At 40.6% G+C, this 23,872-nt stretch overlaps 1 protein-coding gene across 3 annotated transcripts in view; it reads right to left on the bottom strand.

The window, feature by feature from the left end:
* Positions 1-23,872, bottom strand: part of PRELID2 (PRELI domain containing 2) — a 300,771-nt gene that overhangs the window by 200,435 nt on the left and 76,464 nt on the right. For 2 of the 3 annotated variants that reach the window (XM_017532306.2, XM_017532302.2), the window contains 2 exons: positions 18,662-18,731; positions 2,505-2,778 (listed from right to left, as the gene is read on the bottom strand). In XM_017532306.2, the coding sequence (XP_017387795.1) occupies positions 18,672-18,731 (60 nt within the window). In that variant the 3' untranslated portion in view covers positions 2,505-2,778; positions 18,662-18,671. Of the gene's footprint in view, positions 1-2,504; positions 2,779-18,661; positions 18,732-23,872 lie in introns of those variants that run through there. The other variant, XM_017532304.2, reaches the window with a different exon arrangement.

The raw sequence follows: 23,872 nt of genomic DNA on the forward strand, positions 1-23,872 counted from the left end.
GACCAGAAGATTTCTAAACCATATATGTGAGGCTGGAAGCAATACATGCCTGCCTGCAGGGGGAAAAATACTGAATTAAGAAAAGTATTCCCTGAGAATTATTTAGGAATGAGGAGTAAGATACATCTAAAAGTAGACTTGGAGGAGAGGCAGAATGCAGCTTACATCCAGAATACAGAAATGCAAATCTATTAAAAATTGGCCAGGATGTTTAGGCCTATCCTTAACACTCCGGAAGCAAAGGCTAAAAACTACTGGCTGGCAAACATGTTTTTTGTTTTGGCCAGCACAATATTTTAAACAATTCTGAATTGGTTGCCAATATAATATTGGGAGTTGTTTGGTTTTTTTTAAATTCTGTCTTTACTTAGAAAATTGGAAATAGGAAGTACTAACAAAGACCAGCCACACAACCACACTGTGCTGGAAGTGGGCAGAAGCTGCCACCTTCAGTCAGGTATATGCTCCCAATTGGGTCACTCCAGGGCCCCAGCCTGCCTCCCTCTTCAGACGGGCTGCCTGATCCGTGAAAGCATTTTCATTGGCCACTCCTGCACACAAGGCAGAAATTCAACCTGTCTGTGCCTCACTCTATTTCTAATAAAAATTCCTGCTACAAAGATCCTTTTCAACCTCAGAGATATTAAAAAAAAAATTAGATAATGTCAGCAAATACCCAGAAGTCATTGTAGTGTTCTTAGCTGCCCATTGGAATCATCTAAGGAGTTTCTTTAAATGCTCATACCTGAGATAATGATTTCTTGGTCTGGGAAGCAACCCAGGCATCAGGATTGCAGAAAGCTCCCCAGGCAATCCTAACAGACAGCCAAGATTGAGAGCTCCTGCCTTCAGAGGATATGAGTTGTTGAGTGTGAAGGGTTAAACTTCCTCTAATGTCAACCTCCAAATACAAATTTCTTGCCTCTCATCTCCACGACAATTTGTATCACCTCTTATTTTTGGAAATAGGCTAGTACTCTAAAAGCCTACCAAATGCCATTTACAAATTGGAAAAAAGGTCAAAGTGTGTTTTGACTTCTACCATTATTTTCCCCTCCAACACAATTGAAGAATGAAACACTATAAAGCTGAAAAGAAATTATTCTGAGGGACAAAATTCAAACAGCACAAAGAGCTCAGACAGAATAAAAAGCTCACAGTGGCAGGCTCATATGAAAAAATACAATTGCTTTGAAATTCATCAATGGACTAAGAGGAAAATGTTTCAAACATTCAAAAAAAAAAAAATTTCCCAAGACTCTCCAGTAATGGCCTGATTTTTTTTTTTTAAACAGAATCTCGCTCTGTGACCCAAGCTGGAGTGCAGTGGTGCGATCTCAGCTCACTGTAACCTCTGCCTCACAGGTTCAAGCAATTCTCCTGCCTCAGCCTTCTAAGTAAAGCCACTTAAAAATAAGCCACTCCTGGCTAATTTTTTTGTGTTTTTGGTAAACACAGGTTTTACCATATTGGCCAGGCTGGTCTCGAACTCCTGCCCTTGTGATCTGCCTGCCTCGGCCTCTCAAAGTGCTGGGATTACAGGTGTGAGCCACCGTCCCTGGCCCTGATTTTTATCTTAAGAAGATGAATTCCAAATTATTACCTCTCTTCAAGATTTTTTAGATAGTATATATTTATATTTTGGCACTGATCATGAGAAATGCAAACTACTGCCAACTAAGTTTCAACAGTAGTACCACCTTACATTACAGTTAAAAAGTACATTTGCAGAACGTTTTACATAATAATGGCTTCCATTTCCTGGACTTCTACTACACACCAGGCAGAGTGCTAGCCACTTCATATGCATGATCTCATATCAGTCCAACAATCTCACAAAGTTAATTCCATCACTTTGTTTCACAAATGTTTTAGGTTCAGAAAGATTCAAAATTACGTTCATGATCACGGAGCAAGTAGGTGCCAGCACTTGGATTCAAACGCAGGTCTGTCAACTTACAAACCTGCACAAAATTACCTTGTTTAATCATCATAATGCATTGCCAGAAAGACCTGTGCCTGATTATCCCCATTCGCCCAGTAAAAAACAGAGAGGTTAATGATTTGCTCCACATCACAGAACAAATTAACAGGAGTCAAGGTGAGAACCTGCCTTCTCACTCTACATTTCATCTTTTTTTTTTCAGAGGACCAAATCACAGTTTACATGTTACATTATAAAAGCTATACTAATGGCAGTGACAAATTACTTACAGATAGAGATAAAAATCTCCTGATTTCTGAGAATCTTAAACATTGCTATAAAGCTTAGCTCCAACGTTGGTCTGGTACTTTCCTGTTTGTTCCAGTCCACTCATGAATCAGGTACTAGTTTCAACGCCCTTATTGGTTCCAGAATCCCCTCACAAATCTTATGAACAACGGTGCTGATAACATAAGGGCACAAGCACCCTCTCAGGCCTTTATCCTGTCCTTAGCTGCCCTGACAGCATAACCAGACAATCATCAGCAGAACACCCTGAGGAAGGGCACACATCATCTTGCACGGGTTTTTTCCTTTATTTGTAAAATTGTAAAGAGATCGTGTCATAAAAATCCAGCAAGAAGGTCTCAACTCCCCGAGTCCCACTATTCGAAGCAGGCTCCCAGAGGAGGGTATCATTTCATGTCCTGGCAAGAAGGTCTCCTCTTCTTGAAGCTGCCGACACTGCATCCTCAAACCTGTATTCCAAAAACTGTGTCTGATGTGTTGTGGCCAAGAAGTGATTCCCCACCCAAAAAAAAAAAAAAAAAAAAGCAGACACCAATACAGCTCTCCTGCAAGAAAAAGCAAACAGGCTTTATCACCTCATAAACATGTCTCACCAATCAATAATTATCTGCCCTCTTTTCTGAAGCAACTCTTCAGAGTCCACTTGAATTCTATCACTATGGATAATTCTTGAGATTGCGTTTCTCCCTCCTAATGATCTTCGAACGAGGCAAGCACCTCATTTTATTAAGTCCAACTACCCAAAGGAGCTGGTTCGGAGAGGAGTTAAGATATAACTAAAATTGAGGTCTTAATCATTCCAATATGACAGAACTCGGCTACATTATCAAATCTCACCAAGCCTGATCTCCCAACTGCCAGTGGCAAGAACAAACAGATGTCAGGGTTATTTGTTTTATTCAAAAATGACAGGAAATCAAAAATCTATCAAATGGATGTGTCAACAGCAATGCCACAAGCATATTGGTTAGTGAGATTTATGTGCCTCCATTTTGGCTCATGACAAAAATCACCTTCTAAGCTTTCTAATTTTCAAAAGCCCACTTGGACATACAGGTCAAAGAGTTCTATGAAGTATCTTTAATGTTAGGTACAACAGAGAGGGGATCCAAGATGGCTGAATAGACACAACTCCAGCGCACAACACCCAGCGAGAGTGACACAGAAATCCAGAGATCTCCTAGCTCCAACCGAGGTACCAAGTGCATTTCAATGGGTCTGGTCTGATGGTGAGCAAAGCCCACTCAGGGCAACCGAGGTAGGGAGGGGTGCTGCTTCACCCAGAAAGTGTATCTGACCAGCAAGTCGAAGGCCCCACCTCTGGCACTCTGGTCCAGATACAGCACTTCCCCCAAAGCCTCAGCAATACACAGAACAGGGGATTTTTGCCAGTCAAGCTCTGGGAACTACAAGCACGGAGTTGAATCATAATCCAGGACGGTGTCCTGGATTGGCTCACAGACCTAAATAGACGCATAAGGCCAAAAGGCAGCCGGGAGAACCTTCAGACTGAGCTATGACCCCCTCGCCCCGCCCAGAGAGAGAGGGAGCTGTAATCGGGAGCAGCTGGGCGGGCCCCTACCCCTTGACTGGTGAGAGAGGAAGCTGAAAGTGGGAGATGGCCTAGTGCTGCTGGGCGGGTCCCTACCCTCCTCCTCAAACCCCAGAGGGCTGAAGCTCTGATTCTAGCGGGTTGTGCAGCCAGTGCCACAGTCTGAGCTGAACCCTGAATGATCCAGCCCAGTGGAGGAAGGGCACAACCCACCAGTAGAGGGGTGGGAACTGGGCTACATGTTTTAACAAAAAACACAGGAAGCCTGCGTAGCAATGGGACAGTTTTCTTGACAACCCAGCAGCACCTATCAGTGGAAGAGGTGGGCCTAATTTCCCAGTATAAACAAAAAAGACACAGGAAGCTTCCCTAATAACCTGAAGGAGTCCCTAGAAACCCAGTAGCACCTCCACAGGCAGACAGGAGACCTCATCAAGCAGCTCCCTGACAACACAGCCAGGTAAGCCCAGAAAGATGGGAAAAAAACAGCGCAAAAAAGATGAAACCATCAAAGACCAGAATGCCTCTTCTCCTTCAAGGGATCATAACTCCTCAACAACACAGGATCACATCATGACTGAGAAGGGGTGTGACGAATTGACAGAAACAGACTTCAGAAGGTGGATAATAACAAACTTTTCTAAGCTAAAGGAACATGTTCTAATTCAATGTAAAGAAACCAAAAACCTTGAAAAAAGGTTAGACGAAATGCTAATTAGAATAACCAGCTTAGAGAAGAATATAAACAACTTGATGGAGTTGAAAAACACAGCACAAGAACTACGTGAAGCAAACACAAGTTTTAATAGCTGAATCGATCAGGCAGAAGAAAGGATATCAGAGACTGAAGATCAACTCAATGAAATAAAAAGAGAAGGCAAGATAAGAGAAAAAAGAGTGAAAGGAAATGAACAAAGCCTCCAAGAAATACGGGATTATGTGAAAAGACCTAATCTACGCTTGATCGGTGTACCTGAATATGATGGGGAGAATGAATCCAAGCTGGAAAACACACTTCAGGATATTATCCAGGAGAACTTCCAAAGGTTAGCAAGGCAGTCCAAATTTCAAATTCAAGAAATATAGAGAACTCCACAAAGATATTCCTCAAGCAGAGCAACGCCAAGGCACATAATCGTCAGATTCACCAGGGTTGAAATGAAGGAAAAAATGCTAAGAGCAGCCAGAGAGAAAGGTCAGGTAACCCACAGGGGGAAGCCAATCAGACTCACAGGGGATCTCTCAGCAGAAACCCTACAAGCCAGAAGTAGAGAGTGGGGGGCAATATTCGACATCCTTAAAGAAAAGAACTTTCAACTCAGAATCTCACATCCAGCCAAACTAAGCTTCGTAAGTGAAGGAGAAATAAAATCCTTTACAGACAAGCAATTACTGATTTTGTCACCACCAGACCTGCCCTATAAGAGCTCCTGAAAGAAACACTAAGGACGGAAAGGAACAAGTACCAATCACTGCAAAAGCAAGCCAGTGGGCAAAGACCAAAAATGCAATGAAGAAAATGAGTCAACTAATGGGAAAGAAAACCAGCCAGTAACAAAATGGCAGGATCAAATTCACACATAACAATAGTAACATTGAATGTAAATGGCCTAAATGCCCCAATCAAAAGACACAGATGGGCAAACTGGATAAAAAGTCAAAACCCATCGGTGTGTGGTATTCAAGAAACCCATCTCACATACAAAGACACACATAGACTCAAAATAAAGGGATAGAAGAAGATTTACCAAGCAAATGGAGAACAAAAAAAAGGAGGGATTGCAATCCTAGTCTCTGATAAAATGGACTTCAAACCAACAAAGATCACAAGAGACAAAGAAGAGCATTACATAATGGTAAAAAGATCAGTACAACAAGAAGAGCTAACTATCCTAAATATATACTCAACACAGGCGCCCCCAGATACATAAAGCAAGTTCTTAACGACCTAAAACTAGATTTAGACTCCTACACAATAATAGTGGGAGAATTCAACACTCAACTGTCAATATTAGACAGATCAATGAGACAGAAAATTAACAAGGATATCCAGGACTTGAATGCAGAGCTCGATCAAGTGGATCTAATAGACATACACAGAACGCTCCACCCCAAATCAACAGAATATACATTTTTCTCAGCATCACACTGCACTTACTCTAAAATTGACCACATCACTGGAAGCAAATAATTGATCAGCAAATGCAAAAGAACAAAAATCATAACAAACAGTCTATCAGACCACAGCACAATCAGACTAGAAGTCAGGATTAAGAAACACACTCAAACCTGCACAACCACTTGGAAACTGAACAACTTGCTTCTGAGTGTCCACTGGATAAATAATGAAAGGAAGGCAGAAATAAAGACATTCTTTGAAACCAACCGGAATGAAGACACAACTTACCAGAATCTCTGGGACACCTTTAAAGCAGTGTCAAGAGGGAAATTTATAGCAATAAATGCTCACATGAGAAACAAGGAAAGATCTAAAATTGATACCCTATCATCCAAATTGAAAGAGCTAGAGGAGGAAGATCAAAAAAACTCAAAACCTAGCAGAAGACAAGAAATAACTAAGATCAGAGCAGCACTGAAGGAGATAGAGACACCAAAAACCCTTCAAAAAATCAACAAATCCAGGAGCTGGTTTTTTGAAAAGATCAACAAAATAGACCGCTTGCCAGATTAATTAAAAGGGAGAAGAATCAAAGAGATGCAATAAAAAAATGATAAAGGAGATATGACCACTGATCCCACAGAAATACAAATTGCCATCAGAGATTACTACAGAGCTCTACGCACATAAACCAGGAAACCAGGAAGAAATGGATAAATTCATAGATACCTGTACTCTACCAAGACTAAACCAGGTGGAAGTTGAAACTCTGAACAGACCGATAACAAGGGCTGAAGTAGAGGCAGCAACCAATAGCCTACCAAACAAAAAAAGTCCAGGTCCAGACGGGTTCACAGCCAAATTCTACCAGACGTACAAGAGGAGCTGGTTCCATTCCTTCTGAAACTGTATCAAACAATACAAAAAGAGGGAATTCTCTCTAACTCATAATTATGAGACCAACATCATCCTGATACCAAAACCAGGCAGAGGCTCAACTAAAAAAGAAAACTTCAGGCCAATATCCATGATGCACATCAATGCAAAAATCTTCAACAAAATACTAGCAAACAGATTGCAACAGTAAATTAAGAAGCTTATCTATCACGATCAAGTAGGCTTCATCTTGGGGATGCAAGGTTGGTTCAACATATGCAAATCCATAAATGTAATCCATCACATAAAAGGAACCAAAGACAAAAACCACATGATTATCTCAATAGATGCAGAGAGGGCCTTCGACAAAATTCAACAGCCCTTCATGCTAAAAACGCTCAATAAACTAGGTATTGACAGAACCTATCATAAAATGATAAAAGCTATATATGACAAACCTACAGCCAATATCATACTAAACGGACAAAAGCTGGAAGCATTCCCTTTGAAATCAGGCACTAGACAAACATGCCCTCTCTCACCACTCCTATTCAATATAGTATTGGAAGTTCTAGCCAGAGCAATCAGGCAAGAATAAGAAATAAAGGGTATTCAATCAGGAAAGGAGGAAGTCAAACTGTCTCTATTTGCAGATGACATGATTGTATATCTAGCAGACCCCATCATCTCAGCCCAAAATCTTCTCAAACTGATAAGCAACTTCAGCAAAGTCTCAGGATATAAAATCAATGTGCAGAAATCACAAGCATTTCTATATACCAATAACAGACAAACAGACAGCCAAATCAAGAGGAAACTACCATTCACAATTGCTACAAAGAGGATAAAATACCTGGGAATACAACTAACAAAGGATGTAAAGGGCCTCTTCAAGAACTACAGAACACTGCTCAATGAAATAAGAGAGGACACAAACAGATGGAAAAACATTTCATGCTTATGGTTACGAAGAATTAACATTGTGAAAATTGCCATACTGCCCAAAGTAATCTATAGATTGAATGCTATCCCCATCAAGCTACCAATAACCTTCTTCACAGAACTCGAAAAAAGCCACTTTAAACTTCATATGGAACCAAAAGAGAGCCTGCATAGCCAAGACAATCCTAAGCAAAAAACACAGAGCTGGAGGCATCACACTGCCGGACTTCAAACTATACTACAAGGCTACAGTAATCAAAACAGCATGGTACTGGTACCAAAACAGAGACATAGACCAGTGGAACAAAGCAGAGGCCCCAGAAGAAACACCACATATCTACAACCATCTGATCTTTGACAAACCAGGCAAAAACAAGCAATGCTTAATAAATGGTGATTGGAAAACTGACTAGCAATGTGCAGAAAGCAGAAACTGGCCCCTACCTGTCACCTTACACTAAAATTAACTCCAGATGGATTAAAGATTTAAACATAAAACTTAACACCATCAAAACACTAGAAGAAAACCTAGGCAAAACCATCCAAGACATAGGCATAGGCAAGGATTTCATGACTAAAACACCAAAAGCAATGGCAATAAAAGTCAAGATAGACAAATGAGACCTAATTAAAATTCAGAGCTTCTGTACAGCAAAAGAAACCATTATTGGAGCAAATTGGCAACCAACAGAATGGGAAAATATTTTTGCAATCTACCCATCTGACAAAGGGCTAATAATCAGAATCTACAAAGAACTAAAACAGATATACAAGAAAAAAACAACCCCATTCAAAAGTGGATGAAGGATATGAACAGACACTTTTCAAAAGAAGACACATATGAGGCCAACAAACATATGAAAAAATGCTCATCATCACCAGTCATTAGATAAATGCAAATCAAAACCACATTGAGATACCATCTCACACCAGTTAGAATGGTGATCATTAAAAAATCTGGACACAACAGATGCTGGAGAGGATGCGGAGAAATAGGAACACTCTTACACAGTTGGTGGGAGTGTAAATTAGTGCAACCACTGTGGAAGACAGTGCGGCAATTCCTCAAGGATCTAGAAATAGAAATTCCATTTGACCCAGCAATCCCATTACTGGGCAAATAACCAAAGAACTATAAATCATTCTACTATAAATACACATGCACATGTACGTTCATTGCAGCCCTGTGCACGATAGCAAAGACATGGAACCAACCCAAATGCCCATCAATGATAGATTGGACAAAGAAAACATGGTACATATACACCGTGGAATACTATGCAGCCATAAAAAATGATGAGTTCTTGTCCTTTGTAGGGACTTGGATGAATCTGGAAACCATCATTCTCAGCAAACTGACACAAGAACAGAAAGCCAAACACCGCATGTTCTCACTCAGGTGAGTGTTGAACAATGAGAATATGTGGACTCAGGTAGAGGAGCATCACACACTGGGGGCAGTTGGGGCAGGGGGTTGGGGAGAGACAGTGGGGGGGGGGAGGGATAACATGTGGAGAAATGCCAGATATAGTATGCACCTAAAGTTAAATAAATTTAAGAAAAAAAGGTACAATATAGAATGCAGTCACATTCTATGTGAATTTAAATTATGCAAATTTAAAATGTGGCATGATATGAAAATATTAATGTCTCCTTATGCATATTTCTGCAAATCCCACAAAACATCTTTTAAGAATTAAAAATTACAAAATTCCAAAGCTGGCAAATTGAGTAAATTATAAATAGCAACTACCCTACAGCCGCATCACAGTGCCACTTTATGTGCTAAACAAAATGCCTATATATCTACTCCACTGTATATGTGCATTGAAACTTTGTGAGCAATTTAAGTGACCACTGTTGCTGGTATTTTAACTTCCTGTTATTATCATTTTAATACCTTTTTATGTCTTAATATAAAATCAGCCAAGTCTTCACAAAGTGTTGATGTTAGAGCTAATGCAAGAAAAACAAACTGTCAAACTATAAACTTTAGGGGTAAGTTATGATCAGACACTATATTTTAAAAGGCCAAACAATCACCACAACACTCCTTGATGTTAATTTAGGACACTAACTCAGTAGGCAACAATTTTCTTCAAGGACCAGACAGTAAATATTTTTGGCTTTGCAGCTGTAAGGTCACTGTTATAACTATTCGACTCTGCAATTATAGCTCTGAACACAGTTAGGAGCATAGTTGTGTTCCAATAAAACTTTATTTATAAAAGCAGGCAGCAGGCTAAATTTGGTTTATAGGCTGTAGTTTTTTTATCTCTATTTTATAGCTATAGAGCTAATTTCCCTGCTTCTTTTAATGTAGCATTTTATGACTCATGAAAACAGTAGTACACCCACCTGCAACCACCCCCTCCATTTTCCATACAGTTATTTCTGAGAAATTAAAAAGTTCTATCAAAATAGGCACATTTCAAACTTTAAAAACTTTGTAAAAATAGTCAAGAAAACATGAGAAAAGGAAAGGAAAAAGCTGGCAGCATGGCTGCAACACTGAATTGCTGATTTATGTGGTGAGAGAGAAAGAGAGAGAGAGAGTGAGTGTGTGTGTGTGTGTGTGTGTGTGTGTGTGTGTGTATCTCCCCTACTTTACAGTTACTCCTCTGAGAAAACTGGTCATGAATTTGAGAGTCTGAATTACATAAATCCTTCAGGAAATTTCATTGCATTGAATGCATTAAATGCAACTGTCCTGTACTAAACTCCTGGTTATATTCAGACCTCAACCATTTCACTTAAGAAAGAATAAGTTGCTTTTCACAAACAATGCAATGCCCTGAGTTCATGGCTTAGCCCTCAACCACAGGACCAAAAAAAAACACCAGGCTGGGCAACATAGAGAGAATTCATCTCTACAAAAAAGGAAAATATTAGCCAGGTGTGGTGGCGCATGCCTGTGATCCCAGCTACTCAGGGGGTTGAGGCGAGAGGATTACTTGAGCCATGGAGGTTAAGGCTGTGGTAAGCCCTGATTGCACTGCTGCACCCCAGCCTAGGTGACAGAACAGCGAGATCCTGCCTCAAAAGAAATCAAAACAAAACGAAACACAGAACATGGGTAAAAAGACAACGGGTAATGCTTTAAACTTGTTTAATTTACTCATCTTCACTACCAACAATTTAAATCCAAATTGATTTAAAATACAAGTTGATGTTAGTCTCACCTTCCCTCTTTTCAACTGCATTGTTGCCAGGGTGGAGCCTGGCACCATTTAAGCAACAAAAAAGGGGGGCAAACAAGAAGAAGCTGAGATGCAAAGATCAGGGAAAAGCCGTACAAAGAATAACACTCATCCTACTTTTTTTTTTCTTGTATTTGGGCTCTGGGGTACATGTGCACGTTCTGCATCCTGCAGGATTGTTGCATAGGTACATACACGCTGTGGTGGTTTGCTGTCTCCATCCCCTGCCCCGCCCCCCACCCATTGCCTACATCAGGCATTTTTCCCGGTGTTATCCCTCCCCCTTCTCCCCGCCGCTCCCCCCGCCCCCACGTCCCCTCACTCCCTTCCTCTCCTAGTCCTGTGAGTGTTGTTCCCTTCCCTGTGCCCAAGGGTTGTCATTGTTCATCACCCGCCTATGAGTGAAAACACGTAGTGTCTGATTTTCTGTTCTTGTGTCAGTTTGCTGAGAATGATGGTTTCTAGGCTGATCCATGTCTCTACAAAGGACATGAACTCATCATTTTTTATGGCTGCATAGTATTCCATGGTGTATATGTGCCACATTTTTTTTTTTGGTCCAGTCTATCATTGATAGGCATTTTGGTTGGTTCCAGGTCATTGCTATCATAAACAGTGCCACAATGAACATACGTGTGTATGTGTCTTTATGATAGAATGATTTATAATCTTTTGGGTATATACCCAGTAATGGGATTGCTGGGTCAAATTGAATTTCCATTTCTAGATTCTTGAGGAATCGCCACACTGTATTCCACAATGATTGAACTAATTTACACTACCATCAACAGTGTGAAAGTGTTCCTTTTTCTCCACATCCTCTCCAGCATCTGTTGTCTCTAGAGTTTTTAATGATCGCCATTCTAACTGGTGTGAGATGGTATCTCAATGTGGTTTTGATTGCATTTATCTAATGACTGGTGATGATGAGCATTTTTTCATGTTTGTTGGCCTTTTCAAAAGTGTCTGTTCATATCCTTCACCCACTTTTGAATGGGTTTGTTTGTTTTCCTATAAATCTGCTATAGTTCTTTGTAGATTCTGGATATTAGCCCTTTGTCTGATGGGTAGATTGTGAAAATTTTTTCCCATTCTGTTGGTTGTCAGTCTACTGTAATGATTGTTTCTTTTGCTGTACAGAAGCTCTTAAGTTTAATTAGGTCCCATTTCTCTATTTTGGCTTTTGTTGCCAATGCTTTTAGTGTTTTAGTTATGAAGTCCTTGCCTGTGCCTATGTCCTGAATGGTTTTGCCTAGGTTTTCTTCTAGGGTTTTCATGGGTTTAGTTCTTATGTTTAAATCTTTAATCCATCTGGAGTTAATTTTTGTATAAGGTGTAAGGAGGGGGTCCAGTTTCAGCTTCCTGCATATGGCTAGCCAGTTTTCCTGACACCATTTATTAAACAGGGAATCCTTTCCCCATTGCTTGTTTTTGCCGGGTGTGTCAGAGATCAGATGGTTGTAGATGTGTGGCGTTGCTTCCAAGGCCTCTGTTCTGTTCCAATGATCTATATCTCTGTTTTGGTACCAGTAACATGCTGTTTTGATTACTGTAGCCTTGTATAGTTTGAAGTCAGGTAGCATGATGCCTCCAGCTTTGTTCTTTTTGCTTAGGATTGTCTTGACTATGAGGGCTCTCTTTTGGTTGCATATGAAGTTTAAGGTGGTTTTTTCCAGTTCTGTGAAGAAGGTCATTGGTAGCTTGATGGGGATAGCATTGAATCTATAAATTACTTTGAGCAGTATGGCCATTTTCACAATATTGATTCTTCCTAACCATGAGCATGGAATGTTTTTCCATCTGTTGTGTCCTCTCTTATTTCCTTGATCAGTGGTTTGTAGTTCCTTGAAGAGATCTTTTACCTCCTTTGTTAGTTGTATTCTCAGGAATTTTAGTCTCTTTGTGGCAATTGTAAATGGGAGTTCGCTCATCATTTGGCTGTTTGTCTGTTATTGGTGTATAGGAGTGCTTATGACTTCCGCACATTGATTTTGTATACTGAGACTTTGCCGAAGTTGCTTATCAGCTTAAGGAAGTTTTGGGCTGATATGATGGGGTCTCTAAATATACGATCATGTCACCTGCAAATAGGGACAAGTTGACTCCTTCCTTTCCTAATTGAATGCCCTTTATTTCTTTTTCTTGCCTAACTGATCTGGCTAGAACTTCCAATACTATATTGAATAGGAGTGGTGAGAGAGGGCATCCTTGTCTAGTGTCAATTTTTAAAGGGAATGCTTCTACTTTTTGGCCATTCAGTATGATATTGACTGTGGGTTTGTCGTAAATAGCTTTTATTGTTTTGAGATACGTTCCATCGACCTAGTTTATTGAGAGCTTTTAGCATGAAGGGCTGTTGAATTTTGTCGAAGGCCTTCTCTGCATCTATTGAGATAATCATGTGGTTTTTGTCTTTGGTTCTGTTTACGTGGTAAATTACGTTTATAGATTTGCATATGTTGAACCAGTCTTGCATCCCCGGTATGAAGCCTACTTGATCATGGTGGATAAGCTTTTTGATGTGCTGTTGGATTCGGTTTGCCAGTATTTTATTGAAGATTTTTGCATCAATGTTCATCATGGATATTGGCCTGTAGTTTTCTTTTTCATTTGTGTCTCTGCCAGATTTTGGTATCAGGATGATGTTGGTCTCATAGAAAGAGTTAGGCAGGATTCTCTCTTTTTGTATTGTTTATAATAGTTTCAACAGGAATGGTGCCAGCTCCTCTTTGTGTGTCTGGTAGAATTCAGCTGTGAACCTGTCTGGACCTGGACTTCTTTTGGTGGGTAGACTATTAATTGCTGCCTCAACTTCAGACCTTGTTATTGGTCTATTCAGGGTTTCGACTTCTTCTTGGCTTAGCGTTGGGAGTGTGTAAGTGTCCAGGAATTTATCCCTGTCTTCCAGATTTGCTGGTTTATGTGCATAGAGTTGTTTGTAGTAATCTCTGATGGTAGTTTGTATTTCTGAGGCATCGGCTGTGATCTCCCCCTTTATCATTTTTTATTGCATCTATTTGATTCTTCTCTTTTTTATTAGTTTAGCTAGTGGTCCATCTATTTTGTTGATCTTTTCAAAAAACCAGGTCCTGGATTTATTGATTTTTTGAAGGGTTTTTTGTGTCTCTATCTCCTTCAGTTCTGCTCTGATCTTAGTTATTTCTTGTCTTCTGCTGGTTTTTGAGGTTTTTTTTCATCTTGCTCCTCTAGCTTTTTCAATTTTGATAATAGGGTGTCAATTTTAGATCTTTCCTTGTTTCTCATGTGAGCATTTACTGCTATAAATTTCCCTCTAGACACTGCTTTAAATGTGTCCCAGAGATTCTGGTATGTTGTGTCTTCATTATCGTTGGTTTCAAAGAACATTTTTATTTCTGCCTTCATTTTATTGTTTATCCATTGGTCATTCAGGAGCAAGTTGTTCAGTTTCCATGTGATTGTGCGGTATTTAGTGCTTTTCTTAATCCTGAGTTCTAATTTGATTGTGCTGTGGTCTGAGAGACTGTTTGTTGTGATTTCCATTCTTTTGCATTTGCTGAGGAATGATTTACTTCCAATTATGTGGTCAATTTTGGAGTAAGTGCAATGTGGTGCTGAGAAGAATGTGTATTCTGTGGATTTGGGGTGGAATGTCCTGCAAATGTCTATTAGGTCTGCTTGGTCCAAATGTGCATTTGAGTCCTGGATATCCTTGTTGACTTTCCGTCTGATTCCAATATTGTCAGTGGAATGTTATAGCTCTGTCCAATATTGTCAGTGGAGTGTTAAAGTCTCCCACTGTTATTGTGTGGGAGTCTAAGTCTCTTTGCAGGTCTTTAAGAACTTGCCTTATGTATCTGGGTGGTCCTGCATTGAGTGCATAAGTATTTAGGATAGTTAGCTCTTTTTGTTGCATTGATCCTTTTACCATTATGTAATGCCCTTCTTTGTCTCTTTTGATCTTGTTGGTTTAAAGTCCACTTTATCAGAGACTAGGATTGCTACCCCTGCCTTTTTTTTTTTTTCCCTCCATTTGCTTGGTAGATCTTCTTCCATCCATTTATTTGAGTCTATGTGAGTCTTTGCATGTGAGATGGGTTTCCTGAATACAGCACACGGATGGGTCTTGACTTTTTATCCAGTTTGCCAGTCTGTGTCTTTTGATTTGGGTGTTTAGGCCATTTACATTCAATGATAATATTGTTATGTTTGAATTTGATTCTGCCATTTTGTTACTGGCTGGTTGTTTTCCCCATTAATTGACATGGCTCCTTGACTCCGTCGTTATTCTTTACCATTTGGTATGTTTTTGCAGTGGCTGGTACTGGTTGTTCCTTTCCCTGTTTAGTACTTCCTTCAGTAGCTCCTGTAAGGCAGGTCTTGTAGCAATGAAATCTCTCAGCAATTGCTTGTCCGTAAAGGACTTTTTTTCTCCTTCACTTATGAAGCTTAGTTTGGCTGGATATGAAATTCTGGGTTGAAAGTTCTTTTCTTTAAGGGTGTTGAAGATTGGCCCCCACTCCCTTCTAGCTTGCAGGGTTTCTGCTGAGAGATCTGCTCTGAGTGTGATGGTCTTTCCTTTGTGGGTGACTCAACCTTTCTTTCTGGCTGCCCTTAGGATTTTTTCCTTCATTTCAACCCTGGTGAATCTGACAACTATGTGCCTTGGGTTGCTCTTCTTGAGGAATATCTTTGTGGTTCTGTATTTCCTGGATTTGAATGCTGGCCTGCCTTGTTAGGTTGGGAAAGTTCTCTTGGGTAAGATCTTGAAGAGTGTTTTCCAACTTGGATTCATTCTCCTCATCACATTCAGGTATGCCAGTCAAGCATAGATTAGGTCTTTTCACATAATCCCATAGTTCCTGGAGGCTTTGTTCTTTTCACCTCTTTTTCTCTCATCTTGCCTTCTCATTTTATTTCATTGATTTGATCTTCTACCTCTGATATCATTTCTTCTGCTTGATCAATTCAGCTGTTGAAATTTGTGTATGCCTCACAAAGTTCTCGTGCTGTATTTTTCAGCTCCATCAAGTCGTTTATGTTCTTCTCTAAGCTGGTTATTCTACAGTTAGCATTTCATCTAACCTTTTTTCAAGGTTCTTAGTTTCTTTGCATTGGATTAGAACATGGTCTTTTAATTCACAGAAGTTCGTTATTACCCACCTTCTGAAGCCTGCTTCTGTCAACTCGTCAGATTCATTTTCTGTCTTTTTTTGTTCCCTTGATGGTGTGGTGTTGTGATCCCTGGGAGGAGAAGAAGTGTTCTGTTCTTTGGTGGTTTCATCCTTATTCCACTGTTTTTTTTCCCATCTTTGTGGATTTATCTTCCTTTAATCTTTGAAGTTGGTGATTTCAGGAGGAGTTTCTGAGGGTACTTTTTTTTAATTGAGGTTGGAGCTGTATCTTTTTTGGCCTGTGGAGGGCTTTGCTGGGCTCTCTCAGGTTCAGTCAGGTTGCTGAGTAGGTGGTCCTTCCCTGGAGTTTGTTTGCAGGTGAGATTGGCCCCGCCTTCCCAATGGTGTCTCTCCCAGAGTGGGATGGTCTGTCCCACTGGCATTGGTCCAAATTCCCACCCAGGTCTCTGCAACAACTTGCCAAGCCCAGCAGTAGCCGCTGCTCAGATTTGTATTGACTACCCACAGCGCCTCACTGTCTGGCAGGGCCCCCCGTGGACCATGGGTTGCAGGAGGGATGAGGCAAGCACAGGATCCAAAACGGAGCTCCCAGGGGATTAAGTCTCCAGATCCTCCAAGCCAGCTGCACATTTCACCCTGGCTTGATTTGCCCCCCTGGGTGACTGTCACCCTGCGGCTCCTTCCCTAGGCCCAATTCCAGTGCCCTATCAGTCCCACAGAAAAGAACCTGGCACCTCATTTGGAACCGTGAAGTCCTCCAGCCCTCTGTGTCTCATTCACTGTGAGCTGCATTCTGGCGCTGGCTTCTCCTGGACATCTTGGCACCCCCTCTCACTCTTCCTATTAATCAAAAGTTGACCAAATATATAACAATGTCTAACTCCTGGCTTAACAGCTTTGTCAGTGCCCTGGCATTTCATCTGTCTGCACCCAGAGATGTGAACTCATTTAAAAATGCCATTCTCAAAGTGTGGTCTCAGGACCAGGATCACCATCACATGGAAATCTGTTAGAAACACAAATGCTCAGGCCCCATCTCAGACCTACTGAATCAGAACTTGGGGAGTGGAGCCCACCAATCCTCCAGATGACTCTAATGCTCAAGAAAGTTTCAAAACCACTAATTTGAAGTTTGAAGACCAACAGGTGTTCACCTTTCCCATAGAAATGGAGGCCCCTCATTCCTTCATTTACCTTGGAGCTGACTCAAGATCCCACCTCCCAGAGTAAGATGGGATCTGTGCCTAAGTATGCAAGTACAGAGGTTGCTTAGTGAGCCTCACAAATATGCTAACAGAGAAAAACAGGGAGATGTGGCCAAGTTGTTCTCTGTAATTTTTTAAAGGAACAGGGTGGATGTAGGAGTAAGCCATATTTAGATTCAATTCCAACATTTTATGAGCACCTGCTATGCGCATGCCTATGCTAAATGAAATTATATCTTGTTTAGATTTCCAGTAACAAAGGAATTAATATGTATTAAGTATACAGGGGCTTAGTATTAATCAAAATGGAGTCCAACCTGAAAATAAACAGAAAGACTTTACAATTCTCCAACTGATATTCATTCACACATCTGGACAGCATGCTTGGTATGCCAAGGTGCTTCTACATGAATGCTCCTTTTGCTTCTTTTTGGCTAACTGCTCTCAAAGTTTATTGTATATCACAATTAGAATACTAGGTTGCTTACACAAGACCACGTGTCTCAACTTTTAAACCAACATAACAAAATTTGAGTTAATTCTACATTACCCAAGGCAAAGTTTGTTTTATTCAAAGGTTTCAACTCTCAGGTGTTAAAAATCTAAGGTCTATAGGTTCTGTAAGATGTAAATCTATCATACTTATTTATTTGGGGCTTTGATTCTCCCTTAAATAACTCTGTCCTGCCATTTCCACTATAAAAACCATTCTTCCTGATTTAGACCATATAAATTTAGGGGGTGAGGGTAGGGAGTTGAGTAGTTTGGCAATTCCCCACTATCTGTTAACCCTCCACCATTTGCCCTAAACTAGATGCAGCATGTGCTTCAACATGAGTGCTGTCTTCCTTCCATACTGTGCCCATGGGCAGACACTGTTAATCACTAAAGGCACTCTTACCCAGAGCCTGAGTATTACTCTCAAGACCTCAGAATCCCTCTCAATCGCATTTCAGGCAGCTACTCAGAATCACTGGAAATATATATGACTAATAAGAGATATTTGTTTCACTGGCCAATCAACATGCCCCTTCCTTGTTTCCCTTCCTGCTCCAATTACATCTTTAAAGCCCTCCTTTGATTATTTTCAGAACAAAAACATTAAGCTTCAGTTAATCTGAGCTGCAGTCTTTGCAAATCTATGATACTTTGAGGCTCCCAATCATGGTAGATTGTGCAACAGTTTTAACAATTTGAATAGAGTTGTAACCCAGCATGTAATACAAAACTGCTCTGAAAATCAAAGAACCAAGTAAATAAAAGTACTAAAAAGATAAAACACCTGTGAAATAGTATTCTGTGCATATAATTGGGAAGTGTGCAGCGTGAATAGCCCAGGGAGGCTGCTGTAGAATACCAGGCTGATAAGCATGAAAACACGGCTTGCGTAAATAATTCTGACTTTGCTTTTGGTACTCACTGATGATTCTTTATTCTGCTAAGGGGGCACCACACTGTTCCTTTAGCAGCATCTCCATGATTCTAATTCCCTATAGAAAGAAGAGAAAAAAATTAAAATGCCCTATTTCACAGACAAGTACTTTTACATTTATCACAACCTTTTCCCTTCAAAGAATCCAGGTCATGGCCATATATTCATTTCAAAAAGGTAGGCTCATAGCCATACCTGACATTTTAATACTATTTTACTCAGCAATTTCACATACATTATCTCTGCATGTGCTCAGAACTACTCAGGGACATAGGCAGAACAGAACTTAGGATCTCCATTTTAAACATAAGAAAATAGCCCAAGAATAGTTAAATAACCTTCTTGAAAGTGGCCCTGCCAGAGCTAGAATGATAATGGCAATAGTTAATATCTGTTGAACATTTACAGATGTGCTAGATTCACTGCTGGGGTTTTACACACATTACCTGGGGTTAGTGAGTGCTGTGGTGTACCACTGAGATCCCTCCCAGGACTAAAGCACTCCCCTTTCCACCAAGACTGTATGTAGGTTGCTTCTGGCACACAGCCACTCTCAGCCAAAGGGAGCTGCCTTACCTGAAGTCATGTCCCTCCAGGGGCAGCCCACATCGAGTGACTGATAAGTACAGGGGTATAAAGACCTAGCCTCCTTCCCTTAATTTGGGACAACTCTGAGGAGCATCCAACACTCAAAGCTCTCCAAGGGATCAGCTAAGACCTTTGTGGCAGGTGCATCACAGTTCAAAAATCCCTCTCTATACCCCATGACAAGAGTTGTACCTGCATGTACTCTCCAACACCCCCTGCAGGCAAATCTCAAACTGTGTCTGTGTCCTAAGAGCTGACTTTGGACACCTTAATGCACATAAAACCTCCAAATGAGTACTATCTTTATCCCCATTTTACTGACGAGGAAACATAAACTCAGAGAGGTTTAAATAATTTGCCCAAAGTTACACAACTATTAAGTAATAAAGCCAGGAAAAGAGCACAGGCACCCTCTTCCTTTTCAAAGGCACCCATGAACCTTCTTGCAATGTTCATTCTGCTACTGTTCATACCCACCTGTCCACCTAGCATCTTTTCTAGGAAAATTCCACCTTAGAGGAAAGAAAAAAGCAGAAATTCCTTTCCTCCTTAAAGCACAAGTTCTACAGAAGAGAGGATAAACCATCAAATGGGAAGACAGGGTTATGATGTAATTATAAACTGGGGTCTCCAGGACATCACAGTTGGATCCAAGGGAAAGGAAGCTGCTATTTTCAGATACCTAAGCCTGAGAATTGTTGCAGATAATAATAACAAGGGGAACTTAAAATACAGGTCCCCAGGCCCCTCCCAGGAAGATTCTGATTTAATGGGACTCAAGCAGGCACCAGAACTCTATGCCCTTAACAGGCACCCATATGATCCTCTTATGATCAGGCAGGGCTGGGAATGCCAAGTAGACTTGCAGAAGAAAGGCAGGGACTTCTGACTTGGGGTCTGAGCCCAGGGATGGGGATGGAGGGTAATCAAAGGCATCGCTAGAGAAGACGATAAAATATATTTAACATCAAAGTAGATGAAACTAAAGTTAGTATTTCCTTCAGATTCTGCCTGGCCATCACCACAAATACTACCATTATCTTGGAAGGAAGAAGTATTACTGGATCTTGAGAGAATGCTGAGTAGTAAGGAGTGTTTGCTAAACCAAAGCAGCAAATCATAGGGCCAGGAGCACCATTGACAGAGGTAGGAGACCTGAGTTCTTATCACAGCTCCACCAATCATTCTGCTGGGTACCTTAGGCTGATCACTTTTACCAAGGAGTAACGTAGACCACAGAGGTCAAGGCACTGAGACGCAGATGGGATTAGTGCTTTCTATACCCAGCTTCACACTGACATTACTAGGGGAAGTCACAAAAGGAAACAGACTCCCAAGAGTCTACCCAAGAGTGTGTTTGACTCAGTCACAAATTTCAAAGCTCAGGCCCGAGTCTGTACATGTATAACATACCTCATGTTGATAAGGAAAGGTGGCAGGAAAATACTGGGTGGAAAAGGGCAGTCCCTGGTGAGGGCCGCATCCTCAAGCCTGGATCTGTGGCCCAAAGTGAAAACATGCATTCCTGTTTTCCCACATGAATGCTGCCTTTTCCAAAACCACCTGGCCCACCCTACTCCCCATCCTGTATCCATAAAAACCCCAGGCCCCACAGTAGAGTAGCAGAGTGGCAGAGGAGAGAAGAGAAGAAGCATCTGGACATTGGAGAGAAGCAGCTTCACTTCAGAGGGATGGCTTGATGGCAGGATCTCAGAGAAGAATTCAGCCAGGACAACCAAACTCCAGGAGAAGACCACCTTTCCACTCCATCCCCTTCCCAACTCCCCATCCCACTGAGATCCACTTTCACTGCTCAATAAAATCTCCACATTCACCATCCTTCAATTCTTTCACACAACCAGATTCTTCCTGGATGCCAGACAAGGACCTGGGTGCGCGTACAAGCGGCTATCACACTGACCCTTCCATTGAGCTGTTTAACACTTAAGCCATCCATGAATGACAAAACTAAAATAGCACACTGTAACATGCACCCTCTGGGGTTCTGAGAGTCACAGGCAACCTCTAGATGCTGCTGCAGACCCGCACAGAGTTCTGCTCCTGCTGGTTGCCCAGAAGCACTCATCCTGGCCCTTGCACCTGCTCACCTGTATGCTCCCCCTCATACAGGAGTTGAGAGCTGTGAGCTGGGTAAGTGAGCCAATCCCTTCATAAGTCTTACAAAGGAGTCAGGGAACTATCGCGTTTCAATGTGATTCTGAAACAAGCAATTCATTTACAAGAATTTATAAATAGCAGCTTTACATCATCTCTGAGATCTCTTCCAATTCTGACAGTCTGGGAATTGATGAAATAGGTTCTCCTTAATCATTTCTGAAGATATAGTATATACTGCACTCTTAAAAGCCACCTGCCATTTAAAGAATTAGGGGAAAGGGCGTTGGGGACAAGGGATGAAGCAACCAGTGAAATGAAATTTAACTAAATTCTTAACAGAAAACCTGAATTGTGCCCCTTTTTGTTCTTATTCCCTTAACAACAGATCCAGTTAACAAATAGGTACTATGCACCTACTATGTGCATTGGAGATTGAATGGTGAATGAACAAGATAAAGTACCTGCCTGCATGGAGTTTACAGTCTAATGGATTCCAGAAAATGTTCATTCCCTCATTTCACTTCTTTATTCTAACAAATCTCTGGACGGAAATTAAATGTCTTTTCTCTATTTTCAGGAAGAATAAAAATTATCACATTAATTCTCTTTCAAGCTTCTTTTTTGCAGAGTAGATGCATAAATCCAGACAGTATGACTTTAAAATAAGAAAAGCACACTCCTTCCCTAGGAAGTAAGAACCTGCAAACTTTCCCATCCATCTAAATTAAGACCTCCACCACTTATTGAACTGAACACTAATTGACATAAGTGAAGACTGAGGATTTCCTTGAGAATTGAAAGATGTTATTTGTTAAATCAATTATGTTCACAGGGTGACAGTTGATTTTTCTTTCCCTTTTTCCCCCTCTCTCATACCACTTTACTCTTTTTAGGCAGAACATTAGAAATGGAACGTGGAGAATGCGGGCAGGGAGAGAGTGGCCTGTAAAATGAACAGAAAAAAACACCTAACAGGGAAGCTAAGCCATGATTTAGTATCTCTCTTTGGTGAAGAAGGACCAAATCAAAACCTAATCGATAGAGTCCTTTCAAATAAAGTTCCAACGCTTAAATCTCAACTCCCAGGAGATCAGACTTAAAGGGGCTAAATTTACACCACTTATCACACAATGATGCCTGAAATGCAGAACAAACATTAAGTGGATCTACCTTTACAGATAAGGCTTAAAAGCTTTTTAGACTGACAAACCGTAAACCAGCTTGATTTTATTATTTCTTTCCCCACTGAGATTTTTTCTTCTCTATTACAAGGCTATCTTTCTCTATTTGCCAATGTACAGATAAGTGAGCTACCTTGCAGGCTCATTTCCCTAATACCAGAGCTGTGCTGGCCAAATGTATCCCCACAAAGGAGTCTCAGAGTCTTTCAGATTCATAACACTTCGCAAATTCTCCACTCTAAGAGTCTGTGAGAAATAGCTGATTATTACTAAAAACACAAAACTTGTCTTAGAGGAGAAGGAATAAGTTGAAACTAAAAGTGGCTAAATTCAAACAGTATATTTGTTTAGCTATAAAACTGATCCTTCCTTGAGAAGCTCTGATTTATGTAGGAGGCTCAGAAGAGAGTTAATATTAGACCGAACAAAAATTTTCTAAAACAGTTCTGAAAAGGTACATTCACGGGAGCTCTTAACAAAAGAGAATTGCTCACTTAATTATCAGTAATAAAAGACTGGTGTTAAAGAACCCCCACTGGAAATATTGCTTTCTGTGGGTCATGGCTTTGGAGTAAATACCATAAACAGGATTAGCACCCACTCTGTGTAAGGAAGGACAGGGAAGCTATGTGGGACAGGGACGCAGATAAGACAAGCAGCCTCTACTCAAGGGGCCATTGCCCTCTTCAGAGGAAATAGAGGAAGAAAAAATAGCTGAAGAGAGATAGCCCCTGTGAAGTACTATGACTTTTAAAAGAAAAAAGTACAGTAATGTGCTGCTTGATTATGTTTTAGTCAATGACAGATGATATATGTGATAGTAGTCCCATAAGACTCCACAAGAGCTGAAAAAATCCTACCACCTGGCGACCTTGTAGCTGTTACAGCATCATAACCCTACACATTCCTCATGTATTTGTGGTGATGTTGGGGTAAACAAACCTACTCCACTGCCATTTGTATAAAAGTATAGCACATACAGTTATAATATCATAATACTTGACAGTAATGATAAATGACTATATTACTGGTATATATATATATATATATATATTACTGGTTTATGTATATATATATTTATATTGTACTTTTTATCATTTTAGAATGTACTTCTACTTACGAAAAAAAAAGTTAACTATAGGGCCAGACATGGTAGCACTTTGGAGAAACTGAAGTGAGAGGATTGCTTAAGGACAGGAGTTTGAGACCAGCCTTGGCAACATAGTAAGACCTCCTTCTCTTAAAAAAAAAAATAATAATAATAATAATTAGTCAGGTGCAGTGACATAAGCCTGTAGTCTTACCTACTTAG

Source organism: Cebus imitator, unplaced genomic scaffold, assembly GCF_001604975.1.
Source record: "Cebus imitator isolate Cc_AM_T3 unplaced genomic scaffold, Cebus_imitator-1.0 Scaffold76, whole genome shotgun sequence".
Lineage (NCBI taxonomy): Eukaryota > Metazoa > Chordata > Mammalia > Primates > Cebidae > Cebus > Cebus imitator.